The 26,711-nt window shown below is 38.2% G+C and overlaps 2 protein-coding genes across 5 annotated transcripts in view; both read left to right on the forward strand.

The window, feature by feature from the left end:
• The window catches only part of LOC146424272 (coiled-coil domain-containing protein 171-like), a 14,507-nt gene extending 14,480 nt beyond the window's left edge, over positions 1-27 (forward strand). The window contains exon 8 of the mRNA XM_085042813.1: positions 10-27. Within this exon, the coding sequence (XP_084898939.1) occupies positions 10-27 (18 nt within the window). The remainder of the gene's footprint in view (positions 1-9) is intronic.
• A 327-nt stretch (positions 28-354) lies between these two features.
• On the forward strand, positions 355-26,708 carry LOC146424273 (coiled-coil domain-containing protein 171-like). Of its 4 annotated transcripts, XM_085042058.1 has the most exons (16): positions 355-454; positions 1,771-1,895; positions 3,320-3,455; positions 6,116-6,283; positions 7,893-8,081; positions 10,309-10,813; positions 11,535-11,651; positions 12,482-12,705; positions 13,349-13,528; positions 14,774-14,959; positions 15,415-15,560; positions 17,132-17,186; positions 18,425-18,553; positions 21,661-21,775; positions 21,929-22,864; positions 24,627-26,707. In XM_085042058.1, the coding sequence occupies exons 1-16, from the start codon at positions 446-448 to the stop codon at positions 26,531-26,533; spliced, it is 5,127 nt and encodes a 1,708-aa protein (XP_084898184.1). In that variant the 5' UTR covers positions 355-445; the 3' UTR covers positions 26,534-26,707. The 4 variants fall into 4 exon arrangements, with proteins under 4 accessions (XP_084898184.1, XP_084898183.1, XP_084898182.1 ...); XM_085042057.1 differs by having other exon boundaries at positions 10,309-10,795; positions 21,661-22,864; positions 24,627-26,708; XM_085042056.1 differs by having other exon boundaries at positions 21,661-22,864.
• The last annotated feature ends 3 nt before the right edge of the window (positions 26,709-26,711 follow it).

The following is a 26,711-nucleotide window of genomic DNA, read 5'->3' on the forward strand; positions in this document are numbered from 1 at the left end:
TGCATCCAGGCCTTCATCTGGACATAGGTGTCTGTGATTACAAAAAAAGCAGCAAGAACATAATCCTATGTCAATTTCTTTGACTAAACAGAAAATACAATTTGAATTTCTGGATATGTAATTTTTCCTGTTGTTATATTATTATTATTGTTATTACTATTACTATTGTTCTTGCTGCTATTGTTAATAATAATACTATATTTTGTTATTTATTTCTTGGTATGAGTTTTCACAATTTCAAAGTACAAGTAGTTCAGATACAACTGGTTGTTGTATGGAGACTCAACGCACTGAAAAAATAAAGTTGTCTCTGTGTGGTGTTATCTTTCTGGACTTCACTATGTTCAAAATGTACTTTTAGGCAGCTACAGCGAGAGTAAGGAGACTGGAGGAAAGTGCTGAATCAGCAAAAGCAGCACATTTGGAATGCAAATACACTTCACAAATGATGCAGGTAAACTTTTTATTAAATATTTGGTAGAAGTTTACAGTAAAACAGAAGATAAACTCGTAAAGGTACAATCTTCAAAAAATTTTAAGACTTCCTTCAGTGAAAACACTGTGTAGTTTTTTGCAATGAGTGTCAAAATCGTAAAAGTTTTTTTTACTATATTTTTCTTCAGGGAACTGTCAAGTTATTAGAATAAATATTAAAATAAAATGTCCCATTCTTATGTTTGAGGATTCAAAGGAGCATTTAAAAGGGGAAAGGAAATGTTTTGCAAGAGTTATATATACTACTGCTAATATCCCGCCCTGTATCTTTGGAATGGTCACTTAGATTAATTTGGAGACACAGTGCATACATCCAGCTTCTCTAGGAGTGAGAGACTAATGCATCCCAAGACTGCAGTTCCAAATATCATTATTCAAAGTACATTTCAGCTTCAAAGCTATGATATCTGCATATATAACAGTGAGGTTTGATTATATGAAAAAATGTAGTATATATGTTTCAATATTAAAATCTTGTGTTAATAAACTGTATCACACCGGGTTTGATCCAGAGAAGCAATTAGGGTTTATTAAAAAAAAAGTGAAAAACCTATATGATGGTTGCTGAGTGATTTCATACTGAGTAACAAACCCTTCACACCGGATTTTTGAAAAACTAAGTGAGAAAAGAAAAAAGGAATTTCTTTCTTTTTTCCCCTCTATTTTCTGAGAAACAAAAATAAGCATTGCTACTTCTTCAGTCAGTTGTTTTCACATGGCCTTCTCTAAGTACAGGCAGTTAGATTTCTGAAATGATGATTAAATAAGTAGTGATGATTTGGTTTTCTTGACTTCGTCTCTACTTTGACAACATACAAAGGAACTGGGAGGGTAACATTCCTTGAAGTTAGAGATTTGTCTTTTATGGGTGAAGAACTGGTAAGGTTTTCTTCCTTATTTATGTACATGAACAAGTTCCACATGTGCTTTGTTCTGAGTGGAAGTGTAGCTTTTACTATTAATCCCACACTTTCATGAGTTTACTTGAAAAATAGAATTCCCCTAGAAAACTTCAGTAACATGAAGAAGTGAAAACAGGAAAATCCAAATATCACAAAAGGAGAGCAAACTGTGCTTTTGGTCAGCATATCTATTTCTCTCTGCTTTGAACTCTCTGTATTAATACATTTTTACATGTATTCAGTGCTTTCTAATTCCATATAGAATTAATAGAATATATTCACCTGTAAAAGCAGAACAGAACAGTGAACACAGCATTAAGGACCATGATAGTTTTTCCTAACTTCCTTTAACTGCTTTCTTATCACTTGGTAGTTAAGAATTCAAGAACTTGAAGAAGCTTTGGACAACGGCAGCAATAGAGAAGCTCTTACAGTGTTAGACAATGTCAAGAAAACTTTCAGAGACTCAGAAAATGCACATGCAAGAGAAAAAAATGTGTAAGTTTCCTATAAAAGCCATTTTAAAATGGCAGTAGACAGCTTGAGTACAACTTGTAGTTTACATTCCCTGCAATTTTCAGTCAGCAGAAAAGGACACAATCTAATGTAACTTTCCAAACCAAACCAAAGGTTCAGAACCTGGCAGTCCATCAATACCAGGTCTATATCAGCAACAAAAGGCATTGTGAATTATACAGATAATAACTGGCATGTTACAGATTAATTGCCAAAGTAAAAATGTTGGAAATCATATTTATGACAGGGTCCAGCCTCCAGTAGTGGTTGGGGTGAGTGTAGGAAAACATACCTGTCAGGTTTTGAAGAGATGGCTTTTTTATATATACTTATGTAATTATGAAAACATTATTTTCCACTTCAGGGAGCCAGATGAATCTCTAGGAGTCCTGTCAAAAAGTTGTGTATCATTTATAGTGGGTCATCTTTGTTTCAACTTTTGGATGCTTGTAGAAAGCTTTAATTGGTAAAAAAGAATAGAAATGTGTGAGAGCAGATGAAATTATTTGGAATATTTTTCCTGCCCACCACAATCTGCCATGTCTGTAATAACAGAACACAGCTGACATCTCTTTCAGTCTAGTACTACGTGGGTCTGTATACACAAGTGTTTATGTTGATTTATTGACATGAGGAGTAGTGGAAAGAAAGGAAGTTTGTGGCCTGAGTGAGTCATTCAAGATTCATGGCTGTGGACATGTTTTTAGTAAGATACTTAAAACTTCAGCTGTGTTATAAAAACCTTTGTCATCCTTTGACAATTTTAAGAGAGCCTTGGGTTTTCCTGACCCCTTACCTAAATACTCAGGCAATCCTTTTTTAATCCTTCCTAGGACTCTTGTCTCTGCTTCTGTCTCCTTTTTGCTGTTTGGTCTTGTAGTTTTCTCATGAGTTGCCTGTTGCCATATCAAAAGCCATGCTAGGTTTTTGCTATATCTGTTTTCTTGACTGATACAGTACAAGAACTGACTAAAATTATGAGTAGTCTGCTCTAGAAGTCGTGCTCTAGAAGGCATGTGGAAATCTTAGGAGCAAGCATGGGCTTGAAATCAGGGTTTATGATGCAAGATGTTTAATTGTCTTTCTGAAGAGAACTATTGTGTTAATTAAAATATGATGAATTCTGGTTTTTTATGTAATTTAGAAGCCATATCCAAATAATCAATTTAATTTCATGCCATGAGAATATAACCACTTGAATACTGAGACTATAACCACTTGAAAATTCTTTCTGAGAAGGAATATACGTCCCTTCATTTAATAAAAAAAAAAAGGCAAGCAACTTCAGAAGCCATATGATGTGCTAACATGATATCTGCCATATTCATTGACTATCCTTTAAAGGCATGTAGTGCATTTCACAAACGTAATTTTGATTAAAACATCTTATTGTGGAAACTTTCCAGTTTGCAAAGACAACTTGCATCCTCAAAGTCACAAGGAAGAGGCGGGACTGGCCAAAGGAGGACAAGTGGAGGACCCTCTGGGAAACAAGACAATGCCAAAACCAGCTTTGGCCAAATACTAGAAGAAGGCCCAATGGTGAGGAAAAAAGCCTATGGCACTCTTTGTTTAGGCTTTTTTAAACATACTGTGAAAATATTTGCTGCTCTGAGCTGTGGAAGAACTCTGCCACTCTCTTACCTTGTTTGTTTTTACGTTACTTTCCTTTTAATTTAAAATATGAATAAATGTAACCAATACCTTGGGGGAGCTAATTTGAAAATGTTTTTTAAGTGATAGGATTTGTATTTAACTGAAGAGTTGTTTGCAGGACACACTTATTTTAAAAGTGTGGCTAAGTTGTACCTGCATTCCTAATCAAGGAGGCGTTTTGTGGATATGGAATATGATTTCTTTTGAAGACTGTTCTTTCTACCCAAACTTTTTTGTCAAGTTTTATTAGCTACCATTGTGGAAATGCTTATTTCTATTTCATACAACCTTCTGGTTTTAGAGCAAGCATTTGACTGCAAAAATTGCTTGGAAAACAGTTTTTTGGATGTGGCAAAGCAGACAGCTTTTTTTGGTTTGTTTGTTTCCTTGTTTTGCTGTGGTTTTGACACAGTGGATGTATTTCACTGGATTATTTTCTGAAATCTTTCTGCTCATATATGACAACTGTGGTCTTTTCTACTGTCTTTACCCAACTACACTTTGAGTAACAGTTTTGCCATCTTTTTGCTTAGAAGCAGGGACAAAATAGAGGTCTTCGCCTATCTGGAAAATCTCTCCTTTCATTGTGTGGTAGCATTTGCTGTACTTGTGTTCTTAGAAATGTAAACTTTATGTGGTGCTGGCTTGCCAATTTCTCCTCTTTCTCTCTTGGAGCTCTGAGTATGGAAGCTACATGTAGTCTATTCCTGTTGACAGGATCAGAGACCTGCATCAGAGAGTCTTCAGATTTGTGGGTGTCTTTTGCTCAGATGATGGATTTATTCCACACTTGGTCTTAATGTTATCTACTGCCCAGGCAGATTTGTAATTATTAAACTGAGGAAAAATAAAATCATAATCCTCTTTTCTCCTTCTGAAAGAGTAACAGCTTCTTCCATGCCAACATTTATGTATTAAAAGACATTTGCTGGCCTAGTTAGCCTGAAAAAGTAATTTTAGCAGGCACAAAAGGAATACAAAGAGATAAAAGCAACTGTCTGCCCTAACTATAGACAGTGGCGACTGCTATTTATAACTACGAAGTACAATTACGAGCTGATAATGGTCTGCTAGAAACCTTAAGTGGTTGCTAGCTGTTGCTGTGGTGAGTTTTTCTTTTTTACTTGTATTCCTTAACAAAATGTACGTTGTATGTATACCTGACAAGAATTCAATACAAAATTCTGTTCATAGCCAAGGTTTCTGGCAATGGAAATAGTATTTAATGTTGTATTCCAAATAATGTTATGTTACTGAAAGGTAAAAAAAACCCCAAAAAAAGCAAAAAAACCAAAACCAAAAAGGGATTGTCTCATTGTCATATTCATAGAGCTGGTTGTTTTAATTGTTTTACTCAGAGGATTTCAAACCGCAGGACTGTCCTGAACAGGTAATAAAAATACTCATTTTTGGAGGAGTGCTACTAGCAGTTCACTTATGAGATTAGATATTTATTGTCTTGGATGGCTTTGTATTTTTCCTGGAGGTTTTTGTATTTGTTCAGGAAACAGGAGTGCCTGTTTGTGGTCCTGTTTACTCCATTCAGACAGCCTTGATTTTGCTTCCCAAAATTAGAAAGCATACAGAAAGAGACTGTAACAGAAACTAAGTGTAGATAACATTTAATATACTGCTGTTGGTCTACACTATACCCATCCTAAAATTGTGTGAAAATGTCAGCATGTTCTCTGCCCTTCATTTTCTCTTCCTGATTTCCTGACCTGTACATTACTTTTTTATATTTTATACCACTTTTAGACAATCTGAATATGTTTTTTCCACCCTGATTATGTCCTATTGATTTCTCATTGTACTGATACAGTGGTTTACATACTTTGTTCTCATGGCATTTGAGATACAGTTTTCTATTATCTTAATCAAAGTTTCTAAGTTGCATGTATGGACTAAAAGCAGGAAGGATTGAATTTCTACTCTATGCTGTTGCTGCTAAAGTCTGTTTCTAACCTGAAGACATTTATTATACCACTGATTAAAACCAGTGCAAATGAATGAGGAACGACTTGCAGAATTTGACTGGTAAAGCTATAAGCCTATTTTGGCCCGCTATTTAATCATATATAATGCATGCAAAACAAATTTTAAATAGAATTACAAATGTGTCGTGCTGCCAAGGCAACAGGACAGTTTTCTGTGTGCTGTGCAGGTGCTGGAAGTGAGCACAGTTTGAATGCAGCTGAAAGTATTAATGTGGGTGAATGAATTGCATCTACTGAGAGCATGGAAATTTCTTATCCGTATCAGGACATGCTTGTGACCCCTATAGGACTGGGATTTATTTGTACAATTTATATGTTATGTCTGATTAGATACATTTTGTAAAATCTGTTTTCTTTCTCTGCTGTAATATCAGGCAATGTTATGACGGCAACTATTAGAAATGAATTGAGGAATTTTGTAAAGCTGTGAGAATGAGCTTTGTAGGCTTTTTTCAGCTGCATGCAGCACCTACTGCTACACATACGATCTATTGCTTTTGACTTTAACATTGCCCAGATGCGACAATTAGTTTTTCTTTTTCTTTCCAGGAGGAGCTACGCATCCTCCTTGACTTGTACCAGCGCATGGCAGATGGCCGAGTGCTCACCAAAAAGGTAGAAGTTGCCCTGGAGGGGTTACCTTGGACAGAGTTTTGTGCTCTCTTGCATGAGAATGTTGAAGCCCTGATCGTTAACTTCCACAGAGCTCAGGATAAGGTAAGTGTCCCCAGGCACCAGCTGCCTTTGTTGAGCTCAGTGACATTTGTCCACGTTGCAGTCTCGTTAAAAAGGACAGATATTCAACCCTTCAAAAGGATTTGGATGTTAACGAACTAACACCATTAATTATGGCTTTTCTACAGCTCAGTTTGATGCCATCTCTGTGAGCATTTAAACGTGACTGGAGTGTGAATGAAGTCTCTCAGCTCCACTTTCTGTGCAGGACACTCCTTTAAGCACTGTCCAACATTAGCCACAGGGACCTAATTAAAAGAAAATAAATTCATCTTACTGATGAAGAAATTCACGGAATATAGTCATTAACAGTCATAAAGCAAGTTTTTATTTTATGATAATTCAGAGGCAAAACACACTTACTCTGGCAATACCATTTTTAAATTACGTGTTTATGATTCAGATGTGCTATTTGAAAGAATCCAGTGCGGGGGGTTTTTTGTTTAGTTGTAATTTTTTATTATGGCATACCTATTCAGAAAGACAACAGGAAATATCCATTATAAAACATATCAATATTTGTGTCAAGGAGGAGCTGTACTTTTCAGAGTGATTTTAATGTGAGTGAGCTTACATGGCTCTTCTCCCCAGAAATCCTTGTGGTTTTAGGAAGGAAAAAATCTCTTAAGTAAGTCTGCTGGTTCCAAAGACTAAGCTCTGCCACTCTTTGGCATTTCAGCCGTGGTTCTGGTTTATTTCTCTTTTGAAGTAAAGGAGGAACCCTTTGAAAGGGAAGGGGGCAAATATTGTTGGCAGTGTTTGTGGGACTTGTGTCTTATTGTTTCTTGCTTTTTAATTAAGTGTTGTTATTGAGACTGTTTGTGAGGTCTCAAGGGCTCTTCTCATGTACTTAGCAGCTTTTCTGGGATTTTAGGCTGTGTTGTACAAAATTTTTTCCCCATGGCTCTGCATGATCTATTTGGAAGTATCTTGCTGATATTTTCTAGTAAAAAGTGCGGGTGTGTGCATTTGGAGATCATTGTTGGCTTGACTCATTCCTGCAATTAATTTGCTTAAGAGGTGCTGTGTTAAACCAATGGAGTGAATCCATCCATGCTTGTGCAATACACATCATAAACTTATGAGCTACTTGAAAGAAAAACATTTTGTATCCTAAAATTTCCTGAAATTGTTTAAATACTTAATAATAATTTGGAATGACTTGGCTTTTTAACAAAAAACCCCACAAACAAACAAAAAAATTAGAGGTCATATTTAATTATTGTTTGCAATTGTCACAAAATTCTAAAGGACTGATATACTTGATTACTAATTTACTAAGTTACTAAAATGTAATACAACTATTTAAAAAAATATGTGCAGTGTTTGGTTCACATTTCCTACAAAGAAAGTGACAAATATCTACAAGGTGGTATAAAAATGGTAAAGCTGAAACCAAATAAAATAATTCAAAATATATTTCAGGGTTTTTTTTCAAGGCCCAAGTAATTAATCTGTAATGAAAGGCTTTCACTTAGTTTTAATCAACATATTGAAGAAATTGCAATTTAGCTTTTTTGCTGGAATAGTCTGTGCTTAACTTAAAGTGAAAAGGTAAATAATAATTTCTTTTTAAATGATTGCCACACAGATAGCTCACCTAGAACATATTTGCAAGCAGAAGACTGATACTATGAGGGAAATGCAGCAGAGCCAGGAGGAAATTTTTGAGCAAATATCTGATCAGTTGAAAATACAGGAACACTACTGGCAGAAAGAAAAGAAGCATCTCGAAATGCAGTATGCAAATCTGCTTGAAGAAGCTAATGCAAGAGCACAGGTATGGTGCTGTGAACTTCTGATTTTCTTCTTACTTGTAAATATTTAATGGGTTATGTCAGTATTTTAAGCCTCCTATCAGTTTAAGGCCATTTGGGAATTTTAGTATATTTTTAAAGTAAAAAAAAAAATCAAGCCAACCCACCATTGTGCTAATATTAACATCACTTATAATAAGAAATTGTTGTGGTTTGACCCTGGCCAAATGCCAGGCACCTACAACATCTGCTCTCTCTGCTCTACCCTCTTACAGCTGGGCAGAGGAGAGGAAAAATGTTAACACACAAAGGGCTCATGAGTTGAGATAAGGACCAGGCAGAAAACATACTGAGGGCAAAACTTAAGGCTGAAACTTAAAGTTGCAAAGTGGTTTATTGCTAACAGAGTGAGAGGAAGGTAACAAGAAGTAAAATAAAGCCCTTAAAGACACGATTTCTTCACTCACATCCCCACTCTTTCCCACCAGCAGCAGAGGGGGACAGAATATGGGGGTTTGGTAAGTTCATTACTGAGATCTTCTTCCACTGCACAGAGAGAGGAGTCATCCTCTGCGTGGCCGTGGGTCTCTCCCACAGGAGGCAGCTCCCTGCAAACTCCTCCAGCGTGGGTGCAAACCTCACGAGCAGAAGTCCTCCCGAATCTGCTGCAACACGAGTCCTTGCCCACGGGGCACAGACCTCTGAGCCAAAGCCAGGCTGTTCCGTTTTGGGAGCAAGGCCTTTCTCTCTGCTGGGACTCCCACTGGATCACAGCTTCCTCCAGGCATCCACCTGCTCTGGCGTGGGCACCTCCCCACGGGCTGTGGGTGCATCTCTGCACCCCCGTGGACCCCATGGGCTGCAGGGGGACCACCTGCTCCCCCATGGTCATCACCACGGCCAGCAGAGAGATTTCAGCTCTGGCCTGGAGCACCTCCTCCCCCACCTTCTCCCTGACCTTGGTGTCTCCATGTTGTTTTCCCCTCACATTTTCTCACCTCCTCCTCCTCCTCCTCTGTCTAAAAAGAAGTGCATGCTCACATTGTTTTGATTTCTTCTTAAATATGTTTTCACATAAATATGTAACTAACATCCCTAATGGGCCCAGGCTTGGCCAGCAGCATTTCCATCATCTTCAGAGCCATCAGAGACTGGCTGTGCTGAACGTGGTGAAAACTTCCAGAACATTCACACAGGACACACAGGAGCCATTTTTGTGTCCCTCCCCACCCACTAGCAAAATCTGGGCCAAGAAAAACCAACATAGAAAAAAATTACTTTGTTAAAGCGTTACGAAGAGAATTTGGTCTACAGTTATGTGTATTTTTTTTTTCTGAGAATGTTAAAGCTGTAAGATTGAATTCGCTTATTTTAAGAATTACTGAGGGCAGAAGCTACTTTTTCAGCATAATGACTTGCAAAGATTGTGTAGACTAACAGCAACATGGTGTCACCTGGGGATAAATTTAGTTAAATACGTTCTGACCCCAAGAACAGTGTTAAAGAATTCTGTTTTACTGATCTACAGTGAGCAGTGGTTCAAAAGTGTAAAACTGTCATCACTGCTTGTTAGATGAGTTATTTGCAATCCAAAATATTCCCTGTTATTCCACAACCACCTTTCACTGTCTTTACCGTCACATTCCTTTACACCTGTTTAAGTTTAAAGTGTTGCGAATAGAGGAAATAGATGTGCCTTGTTGTTTGTGACTTGCTACAACTTACTCCATCAGAATAATGCTGTATTTAATGCAGATTTTGGGGTTGCAAGTCTTTGCATGCTGAAAAGTGTATTTAATCTGTCTAGTTTCATGTTCCAGCCTTCCTTACATTTTTCCTCTCACTTACACTGACTTTCTTTCTGCTTGGTAGAGCATTGTTCTTCTGAAATTGGAGGATGTGGTTAGTATTGTTAAATCAACACATAAAACTGTATTGTGGGCAGCCAGGTGCTGCTGGCCCTTCTGTGGGCTGTCACAGTCTTGGTGGATTGTCAGAAATCAGGAGTCCATTTGCAGTTGATGATCATACACACTTTCCTCATACTGTGGATTTGGTTTTGTGCATCTGATTCTCTTGCTGATTGTTAGAAGAGATGTGTTCATCATCACTATTACTAACAATTTTTGCTCCTTTAGTGTGTTATTTGAATGGAAAACCAATAATTTTCTTTCAACTTTTGCCTAGGTAAAAATCATCTCGTTAATATTTCTTCCATTTTTGTTTGGTTTGTTTCTCTTTCTGTCTCAGGAATGTGAAGAAACCGTAGAGAGAGACAGGCAAAAACTGTCAGGCCTCGAAAAAAGCTATGAGAGGCTGACCAGCGAAAACACTTCTGTGAAAAATACATTAGCAAACATTCAGAGGGAGCGTTCATCTCTGCTGGCAGCCTGTGCCCTGCTGGCAGGGGCCCTCTTTCCTCTCTACATCCGAATGTGTTCCATGTCTTCCCAAAGAAACATTCTCCAGGACCTGGCCAATTCCCACGAATTGGTGAACCAGAAGATTGGGACAATCATCCTTGCTCTCCCAACTAATGAGGAAAGCAATCCGGATGAAGCAAGGCTGAGGCAGAGAAGAGCCAAACACCTGGTTTTTGTGTTCCGAAGAGCTGTGATTGTAGTTCTGGCAGTTAACAGGCTGAGAGCTCTAGGCCAGAATTCTTGTTCCCTTTTCACCTGGAGACAAACCTCAAGAGGAAACGCTGGAATTCCAGTTTGTGTAGGAGAATCCAAGGGTAGGCGCAATGTGCCACGTAAGTGAATTATTTTTAAACTGTATCAAATTACATGGTTAGTGAATAACAAAGAGCAACAGTATTATTATTACTGGGGCATAAAGACATGTATTTAATGTCATTTTGACAAATATTTTTTATGGATTTATGACTTTTATGTTTCTTGACATATTCACTGTAAAAGGAAATGTCTAGTATTTTAAGCATTGCAAGTAAAGTTGCAACTATGCACATGAACTCGCACTATCTGACATCCTTGATATTTGTGTTACGGATTTCAGAACTAGTGCTACTGCATCTTCTCTGTGGTAAATACCTTGAAATGTTCCTAAATGATTAACCTTCAACTTTTTTTTTTTTAAAGGTATTTTCTCTTCTTTTATTAATCACTTTTAATATTTATTTCCTACTAAAACCCACAAAAAATTACTTTCCAATTCAGGTAAAAGTTTAGCATAGGATTTCTGAATTTTCTTTAGAGGTTGTATCTACTTGTCCCTTTGTGTTACCAGATCATTTTATGCTTCCCCCTACAAGGATAAACAGTATCAAAAACGTTTTGCAAATTCATCTCTTTTTTTTCAGTAGTTCTGGAAGCATGTTTAATACAGATTAATTTCTCCTGATTAATTTGTGGCTTACATGTTTATTCTTGGTTAATTTCTGAAAGAGCTGGAGATAGCAGTGTGCCATATCTTAGTGATTCAGTTATCTTGCTAGCTGCAATTCTATTTCACAGGTGATGAAGAGGAAGGAGTTAACTGTGTTGAAGCACTTGACTGGTTGACTAGCTCTAACCTCTATTCTGCAATAATCAGCTCCATCTCTGAACTGCAGGATGTTCTTAACCAACCAGGTAATTTAAAAGTATATTGTTGTAGCTGAAATGTTTTAAAAAATAATTAAATAAATACACTGGTCACATCATTCCAATTTTTAGGATTTTATCCAAACTATTCTGGACCATATCTCTGAAAAGATATTTCTGAATATTATGATAGACATCTTTGACTAGGGGTTATATCCTGATTTATTCAATACAGATTTTAGTGGGGCTATTTCCCTGACGGAGAAAGTTTATGACAGAGGAAAATAACAGCTCTTTTCTACAGTTTCTGAAAGATCACATCTCTGTACTGTTGGAACAGATTAATTTTGCTTCATGGGAGATAGGACATTTTATCCTTTCAGTATCCATGGAAGCAGAAGGCTGGAGAGTGTTTCTGGAGTTTATTTGCTTTGAGAACTGATATAGGTTCCCTTGGTTCATCTGCATTGCTGCCATCCCTGGTTCTTTATTAACTTGTAATTTGTAAGTCCCAGCATTTCTGTCACAGCAAAAAAGGATATTGGAGGAGGGGTAATTAATAGGAATAAAGGGAAATAGCAGGAGAGAGGCAAGGTGATACATTTCCCAGAAGGTTAAACAATAAATTGGTATAAAAGTTGCCATTAAATCTGTATTTTGCTTCAGTTTCAAGCGCTTTCTTCTTTGATCATGCTGTTTGCAATAACTTGAATTCACATCCTCACAAAGCAAAGTTTGAACTGTGTTTCAGAATCAGTATTCTGTGTTTCAGAGTATGTACAGGTTCCATCATGTATAATTGAAAACGAATCGCATATTACAAGAAACCAGAGCTAATAACCTGCTTGATGTTTCCTTTCTGTTGCTGTTTCTTAAAGATCCAAACTCCTGGCTTGCTGGAAACTCGCTTATCAGCGCAGCCAGGAACGCCTTTGAAAAACTGATGGACAACCTGAGCATCATGATGGAGCTGGTTAAAGCGAACCAGTGTGGGTGTGCCTCTTACCACAGGGACTCCCTGGCACACAGGCTGGCTTGTGGACTCGAGAGAGCCACTGACCAGGCCATGGATGTTGGGTTGTGTAACAGACTGCCCAGTATGGTAAGCAGATTTACAGTCCTCTTCCATGGAAACAGAAGGTTCACAGTAACAGTGAAGCTCTCTTGAGAGCACCATTTATTTTGTTTCAGGCTGGTTATGAGTCCATGATAATGAGGTACCACTATATGGACACTCAGAAGTCAGTCTGTCACACATGAGGGTGTGAATAGTTCTTTTATTTTATTGACAAAGAATTTTTGGGAGAGGTTTAGTGTATCGAAGTGAAAGACTTTCTACGAGTTCTGTCAGAACTGTATTAGCTTATAAGAACAAATCTGCTTTTGGTTTGATGTAAATGGTAAGGTTGCTTTTTATTATTGTTTTCTATTTACTCATGTTTACCATTCTTTCTTTCAGTAAAGACAACCTTCTTGCCTTTAATGAAAATGAAAGGATAAACTCTTTCTCTCATTATCTGTCTTTTGTTGTAGACTTTAGATGAAAATAGTACTTCCTTGTAAACCAGATTTGCAGTAACCCTTGGTAGGTGACAGGTTCAAACTTTTGCCCTTGTGTATGTCTTTTAGAGATGGAGGGAAAAATGATAGTTTTGTCTCAATTTTCTTGGGTCTTAGATACAATTTATTTCATTGCTAAAATAACAGATTTTATAGCACATCAACTTGTTTCTGTTTGCTGACAGAGAAATGCAGCAATCCTGCATCAAGAAGTATTTGAATTGTCTCGGAGGTGTCGTGCAGCAGAGGTAGAGTCCTGCTCACTGCGGCTGCAGCTTGAAGAACTCAAATTGGCTTTCAGTGAGATGAAAAATGATGCTGAAAAAGCCCAGATTCTGCAAAAGGAATTAAATGCACTTCAGCAGGTATGTGTGTTTGATTTAGAGACTCTCTTGCTTAAGAGGGGTCCTCCTTTATTACACTTTTCTTTGATTTATGTTCTTTTGAAAAACAAGCATAAAATTGATTTGCTATTAAGAGAATTTTCCAGAAAACTTGTCTTGCAAATGTCACTAAACTAGGAGTTAGATGTATTTAGAAATATCCCTTTCCCATGGGAGTTTCCTTTTGATTTGTAGAGGGAGGTATACTATATAAATTACAGTTCGGTCTTCAGCAATCCAGGTTCTTCCATTTGTTGGAAATGTTGGTGTGATTTATGCATCCTAAAAGATTTAACTTCAACAGGGTAAAGTCAGCTGGAATGAGGGTATTCAGTAAGAATGTTCATGAGAAGTTCATTAAGTATAAACAGAGCAATTTAAACTCTGTAAGGATATTGCTGAATGTTACAATAAATAAAATACAAATTCTAGTGGGGCTGTTTCCTTGAAGGAGTAAGTTTATGGCAGGTGAAAAAAAAGCCTCTCCTACATTCTTAGTAGCACAAATGCACCAAATTCCCCTGAGTCTTTTGCTGTTGCTGATTGGTTTACTAAGACACCATGGGGTCCCAAAGCCTGAAGCCTAGTTGGTAGAACCTGTCAGTGTGTCCCAGTCCAAACATTTCCAAGCAGACAATATTTTCTAGATAATGTCCCACTCACTATCATTCCTTCCTGTTCCTAGCTGGTGAAATAGATTATTTTTTTTACTCAGATGGCGGAGGTTCTATCTAATGATCTTCAATTTTGTTCTTAAAAGATTTATTTCCTTACAGTTCTGGGGCATTTAGATGAAATTGTCATGTTTTAGATTGTTGTTTAAGTGCAGATGATGATTTTCCTTGAAGGATTATTTCTACTTTCTGGAACAGTTTTTGGAGGTGGGAAAGAGTCCACAAAGGTGTTTAAAACAGTTGATTAGATATCCACTAAAATGCTGGACATTGATCTGCTTATTTTTTCTTCTAAATATTGATGTTTTGCATCCTAGGGTGCTAATTTGAATAGAATAATGAATGTCAATGAATGTTGTTTTTTAAAAAAATACAATAATAAACTGGTCTGCCATTTTATTGTTCAGTGATCAGTCTACACGTTAAAATCTTTGCTATTCACCTTAAGCACGCCTTTGTTTTAGAATTTGCTGTATTTTCAAGTGGAAGTCAGAAAGTCAGTCAGAAAGTGAACATAGTTACAGAATCAAATACATCTTATTTCTCTTTCCAGAGAATGGCAACTCAAGACAATACGCATGAGGAATTAAATAAAGCTTTGCAGCGTGAGCGTGAGGCAAGATCCCTTTTAGAACAACACGAGCAGAGGCTGCAGGAGATAAGTAGTATACTAGAGGTGGACTCTGGAGCAGACACAGATGGAAAGCAAGACTTAAATACCTCAAATGTGGTTGCTAAGGTAAGGTTATTCTTCTGAAACAGGCACCAGAATTCTACCTTTTGTTGAATAAGCTGAATAGTGCAGTCCTTGCATAAATAACATAACAGGAGTAAATCCACACATACTACTCAGTCTGTAGAATTTTGGGCTAGTCAAAAAACACTTCAAATATTTTTTTTTTCTTTTGAAGTTTTGTTTTAAAAAATTTAAGATAAACTCTGCAATGAGGTTGGGTTTTTTTTTTTCTCTACAATCATTTTGTTTTCTAAAACACACTTGTTCATAGCAAATATAATAAGAACTGAGGGCTTCTAAGTCAGGAATGCTTTTGCTAGGAAATTCATAAAGCTGTGGTACACAGTGGTCCAAATCTATTTCACAATTAATTTGTTTTCAACTTTGGTCAGTAGCCAGTGGCATAAAGTGAAGTTTATTTAGGCTGACGAGTAACTCTGCTCTCTGTCTGCTGGCAGAGCCCCTCCATAGAAACAGAGGAGCTGAGTGGAACATACCGAGTTCTGCATCACCAGAAGAAACTCCTTAAACAAATGGAGCAGGACAGGCAGTGGCTGCAGGCGAATCTCCGGGAGGCAGAACGTGCCCTCCAGGAGGCAGAAAAGTGAGTGCTGAGGCCGGGGGAACATTGCTTAAAATGGACAAAAATTTCAACTCCTACTTCCATAGGCCAGGTTTTAGACCTGGCCAATGTAAGGCTGGAAGACAAAAGTACATCTATCTCTTTTTTTTAAATTCAAGGATAGTCTTCTAAAAAGAAAAGTGTTAGTTGAAAATACTAGGTGATACATTTTCTGCAGTTATCCCATCATGGTGCTCCAAAGTCTGAGGCCTGAAATAAGTGGCAAACAAAATGCCTATGCTATCTTACTGATCTGAGAATGTCTCTTTGGCAGATCCTTGAAGTTCTGTTTATTTAAGAAATTATTGTTTTTTCTCTCTGTTTCCACGTCATCTTTTTATAAAGAGATACAATTTATTTATAGTAAGTTCAGATGCCTCAGCAAGCTGGCAGGTCTTATCTGCCAAAGGGACTGAAACCCATTTTGGACCTAGTCCTGTCTGTGGCAGATCTTTCAGCTGATTTCAGAGTGTTTTGGATTTAGACCTAAACCCCATGCCATTTGTTCCAGAGCCTGGAATGGAAGGAAATGTTCAGGCACCAGTCTTGAAAATATAGGTAGTCAGAAGGGGCTCCTTTGACTTCAATGAGGTTATTACTAATCTATTCTTACAGTCATATGGTCAGATAAAAAAATAAATCCTTGCAGACTTTATCTAAAACTTACCATAGCATGAAGTATGTATTATGAATATTGTTGGCCAATGGCTAGGATTTAAAGAAAATTTAGTTAGTTAAAATTTTTCATCATACTTGGGTCACTCAACCACTGAAGAATAATATCTGAGAAGCTTTAAGGGGTTTATGCACCAGGGAAATAATGCAATTCATATAGTTCTCAATGAAATGTTTACCAAGTAATTCAAATGACCAGTGTTAATTGGTATGATTGGATCAAAGCAGGTGTGAGTTGAAGAAGGATTTGTTCTAGAAAGCTTGCCTCTTTTCACCCTGCCCCAATCTATTTTGCTCACTTTAAGTCAAGATCATTCCTTCTAGCCATTCACATAGCCAGAAAAGCCTATTTTAACGTGAAGTGGTTTTAAAATGGGCACTTTTTTTCTGTATATAGCAGTTGAATATGAACAAAGAAAACTGCCCTTCCCTCCATTGTTCCAGCAACATTTCACAGCCAGTGGGGTTTCTTTCTCTCTTTAGAACATAGAAGCAAAATAAGGTGAATTAAACAGAATCTGTCACTGTTTTCCAATACAGGAATGCAATATCATCCTGCTAAAGTCTTTTTATGCCCTTTATCTCCAAGACATGATAGTTGTTCATTGATAGGCCTATAATAACATCTATCTTAATTGCTTATGCCCAGCAGAAGCATCTTTTGTATGGAAATGCACCAAATAGTGGTACATCAACTATTTTAGGGCTTGCATTGGAGATATGAAAATGAGAGAAAATCCTAACAGTTTGAGTTATCAACAATTATTTTATGAGACACGACATTTATAAAGTAGCAAGAGAGTAATTTCTACATTGGTAGAGCTTCAGTTCTATCAAGTTACTCCATTGTTCCATTGTTTTTTTTTCTTCTATAATAGAGAAAAAGAGTTGATCATTGGTCTTATGAAAGCTGTGGAAGACACCCTGAAAGAGGTAAGATTTTGAAGTGTTCCCTCTGATTTGTATTTCCAAACATGTCAAAGCTTTACAACTGCTTATTCTCAGGGAAGGAGAGGAGTAGAAGTTGTAGTAAAGCAACTTCCTTTCCTTAGAGTTGAAGTTATCCCCCTTAACTTCTTCCATCTCCAAAAAACCCCAGTGAAATAAAATGCAAGTTTGTAGTACACAAACAACTTCTTCTGAATGTAGAAGTTAGGACTAAATTCACTTTCCTTCCCTCACTGAGCACTATTTCTGTTTGCCAAGTGAAGATTAATGAAACACAAACAATTGGCTAATTGTTGTGAAATTAACTCTCTGCTGAGTAGGGTGAAGTCACATATATGGTGGCCATAAAACACTTGGCTTTGTGTGTGCTACCTTAACCTCTGAAACATCATAAATAGGAAAGGAAAAGACAGTAAGTCATAATCTGTGGTCAGAAACTTTCACTCTATTTTTTTTAAATAAAAAATTTAGTAATAGTCTTAAATTTAGTAATAATTTTAAGTTGTCCCATTGACTTGTGCCATTTTGCCCTGGTATAGGGTTATTTGAAAGTCCAGTAAAAATTAACTATTCATGAGAAAGGGTTGTTTTCAACTATAGCTCTAATAGCCAATTGTTTTAGAACTGTTTTTAAACTAGAGCAGCACAGAGCAAAAGAAGTGTTTTTATTACCTGGGAGTGTCAATTTCCCTTACCACATTTTTAATTCCTAGCGGCATGGGAATTTATTCTTTATTTTAGTTTCTGTGTTCACCCACACTGTTGTTAATTTAATTTTCAGAGACCTTTTTCAAGTCTCTATTTCCTTTGAAGTTCATGGAAGGTGACAGGAGCTAAACTGTGTCTTTTACCTGCAGCAAGCTGTGCTGCTAGAAAATTTCTCTTGTGCCACCATCATCATCATACTGGTTTCTTTTAAAGAAGACCAAACTTTGGAAATGGGTGTCATGCTGAAAGTGCTATGTTTTTACAGTAATATGTACATGTCATGTCCTTGGCCTCACTCTTTTCAGACCAGGGCAAGATGCTTTCTTTTCATAGCATTCCCTCCCAGCTCTCTGAATTAGAGGTTTATTTGCAGTGAAAAATAAATCAGTCGTAATTTATTCATGGTCCAGCGACCAATGCAAGTCAACTCAACGGGCTCAAGGGGACCCAGTTCATCCCAGTTAGTGTGTCTGAAGGAAAATCACCACTTATGTTGGGGTTTTTTTCCCTTTTAGGTCAGAGATGAGGTCTCGGCATCAGATGCTGTAGTCCCGAATCATCTCCCCCAGCCTCTCCCTGGGCTGCTGCTGGAGACTGTTGCATGGGAACAACTGAGAGGCATGCCAGAGGCTCTAGCATTCAAGGTTAGATTCTAAGCCAATCTTGTTTAATTTTTTAAAAATTTTCTTTCATTTTTTGCATCTGAGATAGAACAAGCAGATAGACTGCTCTGAATGTGTGGAAAGGCAAAAGCGTCAAAACTGTTGCAGTCAACAGCTGAAAGATAAATAATTTCCATATATATCCTTGCATATGGTATTTCAGAGATGATGGGAACTTTTAAATTTGCAGTTATAGTGTTAAATAACTGATCAGAATATGAACATAGAGAAATGCATATATACTTGAAAATTAATATCCCTCTATCCCACTCCCTTTTTTTCCCTTAAAATACACAAGACTAATTTAAAAAAACCAAACAAACCACAAACAAAACCAAACCCAAGTAAGTCCCCAACAAACAAACAAACACACAAACAAAACCAACCAAACAAACAGGACAAGATTTTCGTGCTCCTCAGTATCAGATTTTTTCCAACCCACAGTTTTAGAATTGACTGTGGGTTTTCAGCATTCCTCATTTAAAAGAAACTGCTATTTAGAATGTTTAAGTATGGTAGCTATTTTGTTCATGATGATTTAAAGACTTCCACCTTTCAAAATACGAATTTTGTTCAGACAAAATAATGAGTGGGAAAAAAGAGAAATTAACTGAAAATGTGTCATATTTTTAGCTCTGAACGTGGATTCAGTACAATGCCTTCTGATTGTTTTTAAGTTTGATAAGTCTTCTACAGAAATTATCCCTCAGTCTTTATAGTTGTGCAGGATACATGAGTGCTAAGACAGAATATTTCTTTCCCAATGAGAGAACAAAAGGCAGACTGAATACATATTTATTTAATTGTGCTTTTCTGTCTGAAACAGAGAGAGGGCAGGTAATCAAGTAAAGTGCAAGGAACTTAGACAATACAAGCATTGCATACAGTTTGTACATTTCTACATTAATTCCTTCCAATTTATTGTAGATTTTCTGTTCTAAAGCAGTATATAATTGCAGAATCAGGGTCACAAAGTCAAACACTCAAGAAAGGCAGATTCTAAGCTGGAAATTTCTCATTGTTGCCCTCTTGCATGCATAGGTGCATTCCAGTGTGATAAATGCATAAATTATATGTGCATTATCATGTTTCCACACTAAAACTCAGAAATATGTAAAGCCTTGAGGTACCTGTGAACCTTAATTAGCACAGCTGAACTTTTCTGTCCAAGGCTAGAGTTACAAATGTTTCCCCAGTTCAGTGATGATCCATTTCAGAGCAGCACAAAAGGTTCCACGGGCAGCATCTTTTCAAATGAGGCATTGAGGCAATCACCAGCTTTTAAATCCTGCTTTTCTAATTTGGTAGTGGTGGCTGCTTCCTTTTTTTTTTTTTTTCCCATCCCAACTCCCATTCTTTTTTGACCTCACAATGATTACAGAATCATTTGCAGGCCAGTTTATTTCTTTCTTTCTTTCTGAAAGAGAATCAGAAATACAAAGAGTTGTGTTTCACACCTGCAAGTGCAAAGTGCTTGTGGTATAACTAACACATAATGAGGCATGTGCTGGGGAGCTTGCTGATGGGGCCGAATTGTAAAGTTCTTGTTCACCTGGCAGCTTCAGGAACACTTGGTAACTTGGGACGTACACAAACAGCACCAGTGGTTCACAGTCTGAGTCACTGTTAACTTCCTTTTCTCTTTCCCTTTCCTTCTTTCTCCGTTTTCCTCTTTCTCCCTTTTTCTCCTCCCTTTTCCCTGTCTTTCTTTCCCCCTTTCACCTCTCTCTCTCCCCTTCCCTCATGTCTAGTTCCTGTTGGATAACTTTCTAAGTACATTATTAAGGTTTTATTACAAAGTTTGCCTTTTATAGCCAGGGGTCACCTAATTGATTTAATTTTACTCCATGCCAAACTCTTTTAAGAGCAATGCTGCAATCTCAAGTGAGGTAAGCAGTTAGGAATCACTTTAGTGATACTTGTCATTAAGACAGTGGAGTCGCTTGCAAGCACATCCTTTAGAACTGCCCTAGTTATTCTGTGACAAGCACATTTCAATTAAAGGCCTTACAATCTGCAAGAATCCTCTTTTAGGACCAGAACCGTAGCACCAAGACATTTTGGAGAATCTTTCTACTGAGCAAAGATGTGATGGGGTTAATTTGCCTCTGCTGTTTCCTACACTTGATAATGAAATAACCTGATTGATTTCAGCTGCGTTGACATCTATTCTGAAAAGCAGCAGTGTGAAGCCATGGAAAGGAAAACTGCAAAAATCTTTGTCACATGTCCCTGTTTATGGTACTAAGTTGATTTTTGTCAATACCACAGGTTTACATTCAAAAGGCCAATTTCATATTATCTGAAGGGGAAAACTATGACATATAAAATGTGATTAAACATTGTAAAGAAGGCCAATAATCTCACCAGTTAGTTGAGACTACTTGGGGTAAATATAAAGTTACCAGTACTGCTAGGTAATTTATGCTGCTTCTGTGCTGCTAACTTTATCATCTATCTAATCAATGTTACACAACTGGGACATTCTTCTACTACATGCATGAAAACAATTCTATTTTTCCAGCCATACTGTAATCAGATTATTTGTTTTCAGAGTCTGTATGTTTACAGTGTTTATTTTGTTTCTTCCAAATTAATTTTTTTGCTCCGAGTGGAAGGATTAGTAAATTGACTCATTTTGGAAGTGTGAACATTTGCCTGAAACTATGTGGTAATCTATTATGAAAAGAAATCGAACCTGCACTGAGTCTTGCATTTAAGTAAAATGAAAACTGGTATCAACTGTTCAATGCTGTACTGCATTCTTGAAAACATCTCATCAAAACATCTTCTAACTAAGGTGTACAGTCATTTCCTTTTCTTCAATGCTATTAATAGTTAAGATTTTAGAAGAAATACAAAATCCAATACAATTTTAGAATTGCAGAATTTAGATGAAATACAAAATCCAGTGTGAGACCTTTTTAATGTTTAAGCCCTGAGACTGAAATTTCACCTGGCTCACAAACCTCATTTGATTTCTCTGATTGATAAAAATTATGTCTTTTGTAATGAATTTGGATGTATGCTATTTGGCACTTAAGTGTAGCTTGCCTAGCACCAATGATTTCTTTTATTTTTTTTTTAAGGCCGTGCTCATAATTTTTATGGATATCTACCAGCTGGCAGCCTCCAGAATTGAAATATTAAGAGTAAGAGCAGAACCTCCTCAGGTTCCCTTTGCACCCCAAGCAGCTGGTGCACCTCAACAAAAATCTCCTCAGGTTCCCTTTGCACCCCAAGCAGCTGGTGCACCTCAACAAAAATCTCCACAGGTTCCCTTTGCACCCCAAGCAGCTGGTGCACCTCAAGAAGAATCTCCTCAGGTTGCCTCTGCACCCCAAGCAGCTGGTGCACCTCAACAAAAACCTCCTCGGGTTCGCTTTGCACTCCCAGCATCTGGTACATCTCAAGACAAATCTCCTCAGGCTCCCTTTGCACCCCAAGCAGCTGGTGCACCTCAGCAAAAACCTCTTCAGGTTCGCTTTGCACCCCAAGCATCCAGTACATCTCAAGACAAATCTCCTCAGGTTCCCTCTGCACCCCAAGCAGCTGGTGCACCTCAAGAAGAATCTCCTCAGCTTCCCTTTGTACCCGATGCAATCAGTACACCTCGCGACAGACGTCTTCGACGTCACTATCCATTCCATGCACCCAGTATACCTGACGATTCTCTTCGGTATCTCTTTCCACCTTATACACCTGGTTCAGGTCCTAAAAAACCTCCTTCGCTTCACTTTATACCCCAAGGATCCGGTACATCTCCTGAAGGATCTCTTCAATTTCAGTATCCATCCCAATCAACTTCAACATCTTCATCTGATGAAGATTCTTTTGACTTTTTCTTTGTGCCCCCAGCACCCGGTGCAGCTCCTGGAGAACCTGTTGAGGTTTACTTTGTACCCCAATCACCCCGCACACCTTCTGGAGGACCTCTTCAATTTCAATATCCATCCCAACTATCTAGTGTATTTGATGAAGATCCTTTTCAGTTTCTCTTTGCGCCCCAAGCACCTGGTGCAGCTCCTAGAAAACCTGTCGAGGTTTACTTTATACCCCAAACACCCCGTACACCTCCTGGAGGACCTCTTCAATTTCAATTTCCATCCCAAGCATCACCTCAAGAAGTATCTCCTAACCGTATCCTTGTACCCAAAGGAATCAGTACACCTCGTAGATCATATCTTCAATTTCTCTTTCCATCACACTCATCCGGTATGCTTGATGAAGATTCTCTTCAGCCTCGCCTTGTAGCTCAAGCAGCCGGTGCACGTCATGCTCGTGATGGTGCTGGTAAGTCTGCTTTTCAAGCAATTATAGTCACTTGGATGTGGGTTCATAGCCAGCATCTGCCTTTGTGCTGGACAGCTTCTGTAGGCAAATGCAACAATATTTAATTATAACCATAATGGAGCAATAAAACTAGTGCTAACAGAAGCATGCTCAGACTTTTTCCTGAAGAGAAACGGATGGTGAAAGCTAACACAGGGATTATAATTATTACTGTATTTTTTTCCCTATTGTTCACTATTTGCTTGTTGGTTTGGGTTTGGTTGCTTGGTTGTTTGGATTTTTTTGGTTTGGGGGGTGGTGGTGGTGGTGGTGTGTGGGTGGGTATTTAATTTTTGGTTGTGTTTTTGATTACTATTTTTAATTTCTCACCTGTTTTTTTCTCCCCAAAGCTTTTCTTTCTTATAGTTATAAACCATTAACATTTTTATAATAGCCTTTCCTTGCAACCATAACCATTTCAGTTCTCTGCATTTCCTTGGTTTTTTTTTTAATTTACTGTCTCTGAAGTTGCAGAAAGTAATCAAACTTGTTATTTTTGTTATTGTTATCTATCTTGCTATGTTTTCTTGGAAATAGTCTAGTACAGAATCCAGTAAATAGGGACCACAAAAAAATTTTAACTTATGCTTAGTACTCTTAATTAGTAGTGGAGTGTTTATTTGCTGTGGAGCATGTGAATGTTCTTACAGTGATACTAAGTAAAGAAAAATCTGACAGGCCACAAAAGAGAATTTTCCAAATACTGAGATGATCACAGACATGAAAGAATGGAGATATTAGTAAAGGCAAAACCAGAAAACTGTACTAATAATGTTTACCAAGCTGGAACTCTCTGTAACACTGAATATATCAAGAAGTGATATCTTCCAGAAACGATTTTTTTACTGGGGTATTAACATTTTTTACCTGATTTTAATCAATTGGGCATCACTTGCCAACATTACTGCATAGCCAAAGAATGCAGGTATCCCAATGCAAATGCTCACCTTGTCACGTGGCTTTGCTTACACCAGTAATAGTTGTAACCAAATAGTATAAATCACGCAGCTCAAAATACTAATAATATCAAGCTATTATTATAAATTGCAATACATAACTTAGGCAAATAGTTAAAAAACAAAGTCGTTTGACCACACATTTGCTATTTGGTAAAATAAGTGCCTTTTCTTTGCAAAAATTGTTTGATACTCAGTATTCTAGGTATGTGAACTTTTAACGTGTTAGATTATTGTATCACATTAAATATATATGTATATATATATGTAATATTGAATACTACAGTAATTTAATTTAAATGTTGCCTGTAATAATATGCGTGACAAATATTTGAAGAGTATTAAGTGTTGATTTCAATCGATGGTAAAATACATCTAAAAGTAAATTAGTCTCTCCTGTGGCTAACATGTCACATATTCCCTAATCACAGTGATAAGGAGATTGTAGAATAAGTTTGTTTCATTGATTAAAAAACACACCCAGGGAATTATAATGATGACGGGTAAAAGATCTCAGTAAGAATTTGTAGCGCTTCAAATAAAGTAGGCTTTTGTTTTCCAGCACTTCTTAGGGCGGGATATTTCAGCTGATGTCTTTTGTCTATTAAAGATTAATACATACAATCAGGTGCCATGTGATTCAAACATGTGCTTAAGACAAGAAGAAAACGGTTTTAAGTATTTCACATACATATCTTTGAGAGAGATATTTATCAGCACATGTAGATTCTCTCTTGATTTGTTTTTCATTCTTTGTTTTATTCCAGCACTGCCAGATGAACGTGACCCCAATGCAAAGCGCAAGAGAACTTACACTGTGTCTGAAAGCACCATGCCTTCCAGTGTTTTTATGTCACCAGGAAGGATAGGTACTGGTGCTTCAATGGACATATCCTCTGGTGTGATGCCAAACAGAACCTACACTCTGTCTCCAGCCAGTGCTCCCTCCAGTGTGACACCAAACAGGACTGGTACTCAGCCTCCGGGGGACACGTCCTCCAGTATGAATCGCCACAGAACTTACACTGTGGATGAAAGCACCATGCCTTCCAGTGTTTTTATGTCACCAGGAAGGATAGGTACTGGTGCTTCAATGGACATATCCTCTGGTGTGATGCCAGATGCAGACTATATTCTGTCTCCAGCCAGCACTCCCTCCAGTGTGACACCAAACAGGACTGGTACTCAGTCTCTGGGGGACACGTCCTCCAGTATGAATCGCCACAGAACTTACACTGTGGATGAAAGCACCATGCCTTCCAGTGTTTTTATGTCACCAGGAAGGATAGGTACTGGTACTTCAATGGAGATATCCTCTGGTGTGATGCCAGACGCAGCCTATATTCTGTCTCCAGCCAGCACTCCCTCCAGTGTGACACCAAACAGGGCTGGTGCTCAGCCTCCTGGGGACACGAATCGCCACATGAATCGCCACAGAACTTACACTGTGTCTGAAACCGGCACGCCTTCCAGTGTTTTTATGGTACCAAGAATGATTCATACTGGAAGTTCAATAGACATACCCTCTGGTGTGATGCCAAGTAGTACCTATACTCTGTCTCCAGCCAGCACTCCCTCCAGTGTGACACCAAACAGGACTGGTGCTCAGCCTCCTGGGGACACGAATCGCCACATGAATCGCCACAGAACTTACACTGTGTCTGAAACCGGCACGCCTTCCAGTGTTTTTATGGTACCAAGAATGATTCATACTGGAAGTTCAATAGACATATCCTCTGGTGTGATGCCAAACAGTACCCATACTCTGTCTCCAGCCAGCACTCCCTCCAGTGTGACACCAAACAGGACTGGTGCTCAGCCTCCTGGGGACACGAATCGCCACATGAATCGCCACAGAACTTACACTGTGTCTGAAACCGGCACGCCTTCCAGTGTTTTTATGGTACCAAGAATGATTCATACTGGAAGTTCAATAGACATATCCTCTGGTGTGATACCAAACAGTACCTATACTCTGTCTCCAGCCAGTGCTCCCTCCAGTGTGACACCAAACAGGACTGGTACTCAGTCTCTGGGGGACACGTCCTCCAGTATGAATCGCCACAGAACTTACACTGTGGATGAAAGCACCATGCCTTCCAGTGTTTTTATGTCACCAGGAAGGATAGGTACTGGTGCTTCAATGGAGATATCCTCTGGTGTGATGCCAGACGCAGCCTATATTCTGTCTCCAGCCAGCACTCCCTCCAGTGTGACACCAAACAGGGCTGGTGCTCAGCCTCCTGGGGACACGAATCGCCACATGAATCACCAGAGAACTTACACTGTGTCTGAAACCGGCACGCCTTCCAGTGTTTTTATGGTACCAAGAATGATTCGTACTGGAAGTTCAATGGACATATCCTCTGGTGTGATGCCAAACAGTACCCATATTCTGTCTTCAGCCAACAGTCTCTCCAGTGCAGCACTGAGTCAGACTAGTACTGGGTCATCAAAGGACATACCCTCCGATGTGATGCTAAAGAGAACTTACACTGCTTCTGCAACCAACACACCCACCGGTGTGACACCAAGTAGGACTGGTACCGGGTCTTCAAGTGACACATTGTTAAATTTCAGACCAGTGAGAGCCAGTTCTCTACCATCCATCAGGTCTTCCAGCCTCAGTGCCTTACCCAGTACTGGAAAAGATAAGTTTTCGAAGACTTTCTAGTGTCAACAAAACCAAGTGTGCAGCGTATTGCCACAAAAAGCACGGTCCCCAGACAGTGTTAAGACCAAGAACATTTATTAGGAAAGCATACAGTTTTTGTCATATTTCCAACATCAGATTAAAATAACACCCCTCTAAACAGTCAGTAGAATAAATAATTACAGCATGGGAAAATTTC

This window comes from Lichenostomus cassidix, chromosome Z (genome assembly GCF_008360975.1).
Source record: "Lichenostomus cassidix isolate B80296 chromosome Z, HeHo_3.0, whole genome shotgun sequence".
Taxonomy (NCBI): domain Eukaryota; kingdom Metazoa; phylum Chordata; class Aves; order Passeriformes; family Meliphagidae; genus Lichenostomus; species Lichenostomus cassidix.

Excerpts from the sequence above, each read along its gene's own strand:
- LOC146424273 (XM_085042056.1), top strand. Across the intron at positions 1,896-3,319 it reads CATGCAAGAGAAAAAAATGT|TTTGCAAAGACAACTTGCAT; the intron begins GTAAGTTTCCTA and ends GAAACTTTCCAG. Across the intron at positions 10,814-11,534 it reads GGGTAGGCGCAATGTGCCAC|GTGATGAAGAGGAAGGAGTT; the intron begins GTAAGTGAATTA and ends TCTATTTCACAG.